Source organism: Tachysurus fulvidraco, chromosome 12 (assembly GCF_022655615.1).
Source record: "Tachysurus fulvidraco isolate hzauxx_2018 chromosome 12, HZAU_PFXX_2.0, whole genome shotgun sequence".
In the NCBI taxonomy this organism is placed as follows: Eukaryota; Metazoa; Chordata; class Actinopteri; order Siluriformes; family Bagridae; genus Tachysurus; species Tachysurus fulvidraco.
Window position 1 is genome coordinate 325252 of NC_062529.1, and position 10000 is coordinate 335251.

A 10000-nucleotide genomic window follows, 5' to 3' on the forward strand; every position below is an offset into this window, starting at 1 on the left:
CAAGGGAGTTTTATTTAGTTCTGAAAAAAACCTCACAACATCAAACGCCGCTGTGTGTTAAAGAATAAAAGAAGTAAAAACATATACATCATTAAAACCTACAGATTAAGGTGGGGTTCAGTTTAGTAAAAACTCTGTAAAGACTGTCATCAGAGTTGCATCTGATTCTGCAGAGCGTGCAATGAAGGAAAGCGTCGTTTGTGTGGGCTGAGAAAATAGGCCAGTAAAGTCACGTCTGCGAGTTTTACTGAATAATCACAATCACTATCAGCAGTCTGAATCGGAATACAGTAAGAATCTCACACACAGACGGACAGATCGGATGCCACGCTCCTAATCATCCACAAATCAATCCACATCCTTTCACATGCACTTATAAGGACAACACCAATGTAATAAAAGTGTCTCTGGGTTTAGAGAAAAAAATCACAGCACTGCTTTTTTTTTTTTTTTTAGATTTTCATTTTTGGCATTTTTGAAAATTTAGTTAAAGAGATAACACAGATAGGCTATTTAATTTATATCTAATTCACAGTAAATTAAGTATATAATTATACTATAATGTATGTAAGACCATCTAAAAGTCTCTCTCTCTCTCTCTTTTTTTTTTTTTAGAAATGTCCTATTTTTATTCTACTTTCTCTGTTATATTTCTATTGTTTACACCACGAGCTCATCTGGGGGTTTGGGAAAATTTAGAGGGATTCTTCCTGAACTGCAGGAGGTTCAAGAATCCATCCTCCTGACAGACCCCCTTCCCCCAGAACCCCGCCTTACACCACGGTGCTGATGAGCTCTGCATTCTGATTGGTCAGATGCTGTTGATTGTCTAACTGTGCTTCCTTCTTGCTGGCTGTGACTCACAGCTTCACTTCCTTTCTGGGCCTCAATCTTTTCACACCTATAAGTCCATTTGTGCAGCCTGAATTGATTCATGTGCTTCGTTTGCTATTTGATTCACACTGTTTTAAGCTCTGAGGTGTGAGTAGAGCACAAAGCATCCTGATAAATCTCTTAATTCATTAAATTAACCTGTTGTGCGTAGAAATCAAACTCACCTGAGCACAGAGAACAGGGAGCTTGGTTTGATAATGAAATAAATAATTGTTTAGATTATTCTGTGTGTTCAGCGTTTATGATCTCGTTTTTCCGTCCAAGTGTCCAGAAGACACGTCCTTGTGTCACTCGGTTTAACTGCGGTTGTGTGTCAGTGCTGTGTTCGCATCTGCATCAAGAACCAGAGTGAAGAGAAGAACACACCAGGGTTTTGCTGGAACTCACTAAACGATGCACGTGTTCAATCTCCTCAGATCTTTCAGAGCTCACACACCTTTCAGGTCCGGTTTCGTGAGTTGTGTGTCAGCATCAGGTTTTTTTTTTACACTACTCTTTTCTGAGAAGTGGAAAAATCAGGTTGATTTGTCTTGTTACAGTATAAACTCCTCCTTTCCTATCAAATGATCTGATAACATAATCCAGGTCAACGTTAGGGCACTTTATCAGATACATCAACTGTATGTCCTCATTGCTCTAAGCTATAAATAGAGCAGAGAAAATTGAGAAGCTTCGAGATTTTAGAAAGTCGACTGAGAAGCAGAAACGATGAGCTTAAAGCGAACGGTGAGTACGCGAACACTAGAGATCCTTTAATAATGAGAATCAGGTGTTTATATGTCACGCTATCTTCAGGATCAGGAAGATCTACAGATGATTTGAAGGAAACAAAAACAATTTACAGCTAAAAATTAAATAGGATCGAAGCGAAAACGCACACAGTAGATAAAATGGGATAAACCTGCTAACATAACGAGCGCCGAAGCTGGTTGTGACACAATAGCTACTGATTTGCATATGCAAATTACGTTTCACTGAACGAATGAATGTGATAAGATGAAATTAGCTCTAAGTAATCAACTCTATAAATCTGTTATTAACCGTTATTACAAGTTAGTGAAGAATTGCTCTGCCCTTTTTACATTGTACACATACATTTGTACATTTGTACATTTAATACACAACACTATGAGTTTTATATGTAATCAGATATTAATTTTAATATAAACATAAACGTTAGCAAGGTTTCTTGGTAAAATAGACACACATGTGACGTAAACTGGACAAAAGATCGTGTTAAGTGTCTCAGTCCCGGTGTTTTTTCTCTCAGTTTGTGTTGTGCTGTGGACTTCTGATGTTGAGTCTCACCCACGCCGCTAACAAACAGACGACGGTCTGTGACATCGGTCTGATCATCCCGAAACACTTCCACACGTCAGAGTCAGAGGCGATGGAAGGAAACGGCAACATCAACAACCGCTCTCTGTCTGCCTGGAAGTGGATGTAAGTAACTTCCTGGATACTAACATTAAGCTAACACTAATGCTAATGCTAACATGAAGACTGTTAACACTCCAACTTCTCCTAGCTACAGTTTATACCCTGGTGCTGTCATGGTGGTGGAGCTTCACCTGACTGGTACAGAGCACTGACACTGGAGACTCCTTCCATACATGACACACATGAAAGCTTCAGCACATCAGTGATTATTTTAAATAGCAGATTAAACTTATCAAGTTGAGGTAACGAGGCAAGTAGTATGAGCTGTTACCATAGAAACGATAGTGTATGAGAGTGAGTACATTAATATAAACCTGCTCTACAGTCAGAGCTGCTGTTAGAGAGAATTCATCACCACCTGAGGACCAATCAGAGGCCAGGACTCAAGTCGAGCCGCTGTGTGAACGTCCTGATCCAGAGCAGGTTTTGTCCTGACGTTGTGTTGTTTCTGCTCCACAGACCTCACGTCAGCACCCACAGGATCCCTAGCGTGATATTTGAGGCAGATTGTGAGCATCATCACTGCACATACCCAAACATCCAGCAGCAAAAGGAGCTGAACTCTGTACCTATATACAGCTACATGCTGGTGCTCAAACAGGACCCAAAGAACAGGAAGTGCTTCACTGTACATTTCCACAGGGTCACCGTGGGCTGCACGTGTGTGTGGGAAAGATCGTCACCGTGACGTGAGTTCACATCAACCGAGCGACTTTAACACTTTAACACACACGAATAAATAAGATGAGATTCATTTAAAAAATGAGACGTTGTTCAATTAAGACGTATGACATTAATTAGTTGTGACAACGTTGTGATTACTTTGTTTGGAACTGTTTGTTATTAAATTGACTGATGTTATACACAGATGTGTCACATCTACACTGTATGTTGTTGTGTATATTTACTGATATACAATAAAATCTACGCACACTATGTTGATTGTAAGATGATGTTAGACGATTTTAGAGAAGATGAGAAATAAAGGTTTATTAGCAAATCTACTTGTGATAATTGTGAGAAATTGTGAAAATAAAACTATTGATTATTCACGTGTGTGTTGGTCTGAAATCCGGAGGTTAAAAACTGCTGTGTATCTGTAACAACACAACTAACACAACTAACACAACTAATCAGTGTTATTGAGGATTTAGACAGTGTGTAAGAAACACACTACACACCCAATATACATATTTATTACAACTGGATCACACAGACTTCCAGCTCCAGACCTGTTAGAGTCCTGATCCAGACTTCCAGCCCCAATGTCCTGCTTTTATTAGTTACACAGATGAATGATGATGTAAGCTGTAAGTGTGTGTATAAGCCTAGAACATCTCACCATCTCCTGGCAAACAGGGAAAATACAATACAATGTGTGTGTTTATCTCTCTCTCTCTCTCTCTCTCTCTCTCTCTCTCTCTCCCTCTCTCTCTCTTAATTTTGAATAAATTCTTTCAAAAATCGCATTTATAAAAACATTTTCCGCTCTCTAACACACCTCACTGTTGTGCAGCGCCACCTGCTGGATTAGCGCTGAAACACATAGCTTAAGTCTCAGTTGGAGGCGTTGCTCACGGGCGAGTTTTTTTTCCTACCCATATTGTGTCAACTTCCGCCTTATTCAACGTCAGCTGTTAAATAATCTTCCTGAACCGTCCAATCCGTGAAGTCTCAGAAGCGCTCATAGCCAATCCGAGCAAAGCAGGCGGGATTTGACAGAATATGGGTAAAAAATAAAATAAGCCACACAGTTCAGGTCTGTGTTAACTAGTTAGCTTCGTACAAACCTTCCGCACACTAGCGCTGTTATTCCGAATCTTTCCCTGAATTCTGACACATTGTCAGTTCTGCTTGTAAGTGAATTTAGTGTTTAGTGAATTTGTTCACACAGTTTGTTATTAGCTTTTAGCTACTGTTAGAGTTTAGCTGGCTAACTAGCTAGCAAGGTAAGTACTGTTTATATTAGAACTCGATACGTTTTTGGCTTCACTTTCTTCTAGATTAGATTATTTTAGGAAGTGATTTGTTATTGAGGTGATGATGTTTAATGATAAGTGATGTGTAGAGACTCAGTGGAGATTAGTGTTAGTTAGTGTCTCTAATGGTGCTGTGATCAACACTTAGGGCACTAGAAAGGGTCCAGACTCCATTATTATACTTACTATGTAGTGCACGTACATAATTAATATTCATATGGGACACAGCCCATGAAAATAGTCTCTAATATTGTGTGTGTCTGTGTGTGTGTGTGTGTGTGTGTGTGTGTGTGTGTGTGTGTGTGTGTGTGTGTGTTTATATCTGTAGAATAAAGAAAGACAGTGTAAATGGGGAACAGTGCTCTCAAAGCTCATCTGGAGACCTCACAAAAAACTGGAGTGTTTCAGTTAACGGGCAAAAACCTGCAGGAGGTAAACAAACAAACAAACAAACAAACAAACAAACAAACTTACTTACTCAGATTATTACACACTACATATTTAAGGCAAACTCTTAACATCACAATAATCACCTCCAACTTATTGCTAATTTTCTTTTAAGAATCTACATTTATTCATGCAAACAAAATTTAGTTTAAATATTTAAATGTGTAAATTTACGTATTTAATCAGTTCACAAGTCTTTTTAGATGTTTGTAGAATGAAATTGTTCAGTGATTCTCTGTTAGTGTGTTTTCTGCACTGAGGACACTATGTTTATGGTGACTGTTTGGTGTGTGATGATGTGCAGTTTCCTGAGGACTTACAGAAGCTCACTGGGAATCTGCGCACTGTCGACTTGTCCAACAACAGGATCGACTCGCTGCCCGTGTTTATAGGAAACTTCCAGCAGCTAAAGAGTCTGACCATCAGCAACAACCGCCTGAGTGAGAACCTCTCATCTGTTATGTGTTAATAATGCTAATGAATCAACATTAAGTGTGTGTGTGTGTGTGTGTGTGTGTGTGTGTACAGCCTGTCTCCCTGATGAGATGGGGAAACTGAGGAAGTTGGAGACATTAGTGTTGAACGGTAATCAGCTGTCTCAGCTCCCCGCCTCGTTCTCTCAGCTCAAAGCTCTGCGCACACTCAGTCTCTCAGCCAATCAGTTCAGAGAATTTCCCGGCAGCCTCGGATCCCTGCGTCATCTCGACGTCCTCGACCTGTCCAGAAACCGCATCCAGGCCGTTCCTGCTGAGGTGTCGGAGCTGCAGGCCATCGAGATCAACCTCAACCAGAACCAGGTCTGTGTGCTCACTTCATCAGTGACCTCACACAGACAGAACCTTCACATGTACTAATATTAATCATCATCATCATCATCATCATCATCATCAGTCTGCAGGACCCACCAGGTCTCTTATCCTTGGACATTAATGTATAACCGCACTGTGCTGTGTCTGTGTGTTATATTAATACACACACACACACACACACACACACACACACACCTCAGACTGCTCTACTTCACCTTTGGCACATTCTGCACTATAACACTGTTAATCGTTCTTTTTTATTCTCTTTGATTTGTTGTGTGTCCTTGTAGTTTTATAGGTTTTGTATGTTTCTTTGCACCAGGACACCAAACCAATTCCCTGACCTGTGACCTGTAACTCGTCAGCTAGCCGTCTGCTTTAGTGCTGTAATCTGTCTGTGGCTCTGTAGTGACCGACTGACGCCGGTGTGTTTCAGATCTCCGCTCTGTCTCCGGAGGTTTCTCGCTGTCCGAGACTGAAGGTGCTCAGGTTGGAGGAGAACTGTCTGGAACTTTCCTCCATCCCCTCCTCCATCCTCACACACTCCAATGTGGCTCTGCTCTCCGTCGAGGGAAACCTGTTCGAGGTGAAGAAGCTGCGTGACCTCGATGGATATGACCAGGTAACTCTCGCTCTCTCACTCACTCGCCTGCTCACCCACTCGCTCTCTCACTCGCCTGCTCACTCGCCTGCTCACCCACTCGCTCTCTCACTCGCCTGCTCACTCGCCTGTTCACCCACTCGCTCTCTCATTCACTCGCTCGCTTGCCCCCCACTCACTCGCTCGCCCCCTCGCCCAAGTATCATGACATGACCGTGTGTGTTACTCTGCAGGATCAGCATGATGATATTTTGCTCTTTATCTCTGATTTCTGTAAAACAGGAAGTAAAGATTAAAGATTACAGTAAATGAAAGCATCTTGTGGGGATGAACAATATTTCTATCATTAGTTTCTAGAATATTGTTTAGTCTTATAAAATAAAGTAAAAATAAATCAAATATTTAAAACTAATTAAAAACTAAAGTGAAGAACGGAGGCTGAAATTACAGAGCTGCTTCATCACCGTGTGAAGTTTTTCCATGACGAAGCAGCAGTTGATGTGATCATTTAACACACCACATGGTTCCTAGTTCTTTGATCCTCACTCTGTTCTGTCAGTAAACACTGAAGGTTTGAAGACAAAACAGAGATGATCCGGGTTTCAATTTTAAACACCGCTAAAATTAGACTGAATTTTTCCATTAAAATTAAAAAACAAAGAGGATAAAGATGAACACAGTGAGGAAGACTGTTCAGTGAGGAAGACTGTTCAGTGAGGAAGACTGTTCAGTGAGGAAGACTGTTCAGTGAGGAAGACTGTTCAGTGAGGAAGACTGGAGTCATAACATCTGATTAAAGTCAGACTTTTTCTGTTTAAATCTACCATCTGCTTCATTACAGACATCACTGTATGACACACACATGCACGAGTTCAGAGCTTTTTACATTCTGTGAGAGGACACACGCGCACACACACACACACACACACACACACACACACACACACACACACAGAGCTAAGCATTATGGGAAAAGTAGATTAAATTTGCTCTCTCTGCTGAATTAATCTACACACATCAATTAATATAACGTGTGATTTAAAGGTTAGACAGTTATTAAAAAAAGATACAATTATATTAACAGAATGAAGTATATTTGTTAATATTTACTAAATATTTCTGTCTCATAAACAAGAGCTAATTTCCCATCTTTTATCTAAAAACTGTTCGGTTTAATGATTTACAGGCAGAGAATAAAACCCAACTGCGCTGTGATTCTGCTGCCACCTTGTGGCCACAGTGCAGTGGTGCAGAAGTAAAATACATTACACTGAATAAAACGTGTAATAAACATTAGAAATTTACACAACCTTCTCATCTGTGATGTTAATAACGAGCTCCTCACTGTATACACTGTTTACATTAACATTTTACTGCAGTTAAAGCTGCAGATATTCAGGTTAAGCAGAATAGTGTAAAGATTCCGACTGTCCTGAACTACACACATCATGGTTTCACCAGGAAATGTGTTCATTAATCACTGATTTTTTTTTTTTCCCACAGTACATGGAGCGTTTCACAGCGACGAAGAAGAAATTTGCATGAGGGACAAAAACCCAAAACAAAACGGTAATGAAGAACACGAGAGAAAGGAGGAGAAATGTGTCATTGTTGACTACAGAGCTGCGCTCCAGCTGCAGGGAAAACGTCCCAGCAGAATGAGAAATAAATGTGTGATGGGTTTCATCACACCTCAGTATTTAATCACAAGATTCCGTTAGGAATAAAACACACAGTGTAAAGAGAGTGGGTTAAAATCAGCTAATACACTACATCACACACACACACACGTGCACGAGGCTTTACAAACTTACATAATGCTCATTCACTTACTTTCATTTATAATTTACAGAATTATGAATATTAATTTTAATGTATGTGTACATTAATATTAGTCACTTCACTGATCCTCAGATTCTTACATGTATGATTTCCATATTCTCTCTCTGTCTGTCTGTCTGTCTGTCTGTCTGTCTTTTTGTACGTCATGAAGAGGAATGTCCTGTAATCCTGTGAGCGAGAGCATGAACATGTCATGAAAATGAAGGTGCAGTCTGAACAGTAACGTGCTCACGTGTGACAGATATTATATAAATATAATAAATACAGATGTAATGATACTCAGTTTATAGAGTTAGTGGTCAGAGTGAGTGTGTGTGAGAGGGAGGTGTGTCTAAGAGAGGTGTGTGTGTGTGTGTGTGTGTGTGTGTGTGAGATTTCACTTCTATTTGTCATTTCCTGTCATTTGCTTTCCTGAACCTTTACATCCATAAATGATTTAAAACCCTTCAGGTTTTTAATTCCAGGTTGATTTTTGGCTTTTTCTTTAAAACATCCCTCGTGTTGAAGCAGATGTTTATGTGCACAAGTACAAGCAGTAAAACACAACATGAACCCTTTGTGTTTCTGAGCAGGTTGTTAAACATCAGCACTAAAGTCTTTAACACTGATGACCAAAGGGGTCATTAATAAATAATTAAACAGCCAAAATGCTGCTTTAATATTGCAGTGAATTAAAGTTAAGAGTTTGATCAGCGCTGTGTCACGTCGGGGGCTCACGTCGGGGGCTCACATCACAGGCTCGCGTCACGTCGGGGTCTCGCGTCATGTCGGGGGCTCACGTCACGTCGGGGTCTCGCGTCACGTCGGGGTCTCGCGTCACGTCGGGGGCTCGCGTCACGGACTAACGTCACGTCGGGGTCTCGCGTCACGTCGGGGGCTCGCGTCACGTCGGGGTCTCGCGTCACGTCGGGGGCTCGCGTCTCATCATCGGTGTCTTACTTCACAGATCTGACCTTCAGTTTGTTCGGTCACTGATGATTGTAAACGTGTTGATTCTTTATGATCTGCTGTTTATTAGACAAATCTGCTGGACCACAGACTCCACACACACACACACACACCACCGAGATATGAAAATTTAATCATGGCACATGGCTATAACAGATGTAAACATTATTCACACACAGTTAAGAGTAACACTGATCCATCAGGCTGCAGTCAGAGCGGAGTGTATTTACAGAAAACGTAGAAAACTTACATGAAAAGTTTTACAGAAAAATATGAAAAATAACATCTGTAATAATGAAAACAAGGAGCCACACACACACACACACACACACACACACACACGCTGTATAACAGTGTTGTTAAACATGTGGCGTGCTTCTCCGGGCTCTCAGGTGTGTTTGATGGTGTATTTGCCCTTCTGAAGCTGTGAGATGTAAAGCTTCGACTTGCTGCCATCTGATCGCTTAAACCAAACTTCATCATGATTTATAGTCGTAATTACAGCACTGTGAGGGGGAGGGGGGGGACACACAGAGAGAGAGAGACACACACACACACAGAGCAAGGGAGAGAGAGAGAGAGAGAGATTACAGTGACATCACTGATTCATCCCATTAAATACACAGAGACTGGACGTGTGTGTGTGTGTGTGTGTGTGTTAGTGTTAATAGAACACACACAGTCAGTAAATCAGTCACACACCTGGTGGGAAACTCGTCCTTCTTGTCTATACAGATGTTTTGTCCTCGACTGAACCATTCTCCGTTGTACAGCAGTCGTCCGTCTTCTGAGCGCACGCTGTTCTGCTGCTTCTCGCTTTTAGACGAACAAACTGTAAACAGACGGAATGTAAAGCTCTAACTAATAAACTAAACCTCTAACCAAACTTTATCTCATCTCTCATGAACTCTTGTTTTTCTGAGACTTAGGCAGTAATAATAAATGATCCGATCAAAAAACTGAAACAATAATGAAATAAAGATGAGGAACAAAGACTTTACCATCAGGTTTGACCCGGTGAGGTCCTAAAGTGGCCATGG

General features: G+C 40.9%; 4 protein-coding genes and 1 long non-coding RNA gene across 9 annotated transcripts in view; 3 read left to right on the top strand and 2 right to left on the bottom strand.

The window, feature by feature from the left end:
* Positions 1–8564, top strand: part of stmn4l (stathmin-like 4, like) — a 21318-nt gene extending 12754 nt beyond the window's left edge. Inside the window, exon 8 of the transcript XR_007144570.1 lies at positions 8353–8564. The gene's annotated coding sequence lies outside the window, so the exon portion shown is untranslated. The remainder of the gene's footprint in view (positions 1–8352) is intronic.
* il17a/f2 (interleukin 17a/f2) lies at positions 868–3022 on the top strand. Its single transcript, XM_027134751.2, has 3 exons — positions 868–1620; positions 2165–2337; positions 2794–3022. The coding sequence occupies exons 1-3, from the start codon at positions 1603–1605 to the stop codon at positions 3020–3022; spliced, it is 420 nt and encodes a 139-aa protein (XP_026990552.2). The 5' UTR covers positions 868–1602.
* LOC113635385 lies at positions 2293–4065 on the bottom strand. The gene is made up of 3 exons (XR_003438812.2): positions 3567–4065; positions 2904–3054; positions 2293–2819 (listed from the first exon to the last, which is right to left on the bottom strand). It is a non-coding gene; the product is annotated as an uncharacterized LOC113635385 (long non-coding RNA).
* Positions 4050–9846, top strand: lrrc57 (leucine rich repeat containing 57). 4 transcript variants are annotated; one of them, XR_007144569.1, is made up of 7 exons: positions 4050–4190; positions 4642–4745; positions 5065–5200; positions 5289–5557; positions 6006–6191; positions 7674–7960; positions 9505–9846. XR_007144569.1 is itself a non-coding variant. In XM_047821759.1 (7 exons), the coding sequence occupies exons 2-6, from the start codon at positions 4662–4664 to the stop codon at positions 7713–7715; spliced, it is 717 nt and encodes a 238-aa protein (XP_047677715.1). In that variant the 5' UTR covers positions 4050–4190; positions 4642–4661; the 3' UTR covers positions 7716–7739; positions 8164–8290. The 4 variants fall into 4 exon arrangements, 3 of the variants coding, with proteins under 3 accessions (XP_047677715.1, XP_026990562.2, XP_026990561.2); XM_047821759.1 differs by lacking the exon at positions 9505–9846 and adding an exon at positions 8164–8290 and having other exon boundaries at positions 7674–7739; XM_027134761.2 differs by lacking the exon at positions 9505–9846 and having other exon boundaries at positions 7674–8290.
* The window catches only part of brms1la (BRMS1 like transcriptional repressor a), a 5505-nt gene continuing 4581 nt past the window's right edge, over positions 9077–10000 (bottom strand). Inside the window, exons 9-11 of one of the 2 annotated variants that reach the window (XM_027134758.2) lie at positions 9962–10000; positions 9663–9792; positions 9077–9466 (exon numbers count right to left, since the gene is read on the bottom strand). The exon at positions 9962–10000 is cut by the window's right edge and continues 1 nt beyond it. In XM_027134758.2, the coding sequence (XP_026990559.1) occupies positions 9349–9466; positions 9663–9792; positions 9962–10000 (287 nt within the window). In that variant the 3' untranslated portion in view covers positions 9077–9348. The remainder of the gene's footprint in view (positions 9467–9662; positions 9793–9961) is intronic. The other variant, XM_027134759.2, reaches the window with a different exon arrangement.

Bases quoted from the DNA above. Each gene is read 5' to 3' on its own strand.
- il17a/f2 (XM_027134751.2), top strand. The intron at 2,338-2,793 runs GTAAGTAACTTC...TCTGCTCCACAG, and splicing joins CTGTCTGCCTGGAAGTGGAT to ACCTCACGTCAGCACCCACA.
- lrrc57 (XM_027134761.2), top strand. From the start codon at position 4,662: ATGGGGAACAGTGCTCTCAAAGCTCATCTGGAGACCTCACAAAAAACT. The intron at 5,201-5,288 runs GTGAGAACCTCT...GTGTGTGTACAG, and splicing joins CATCAGCAACAACCGCCTGA to CCTGTCTCCCTGATGAGATG. The intron at 5,558-6,005 runs GTCTGTGTGCTC...GGTGTGTTTCAG, and splicing joins TCAACCTCAACCAGAACCAG to ATCTCCGCTCTGTCTCCGGA.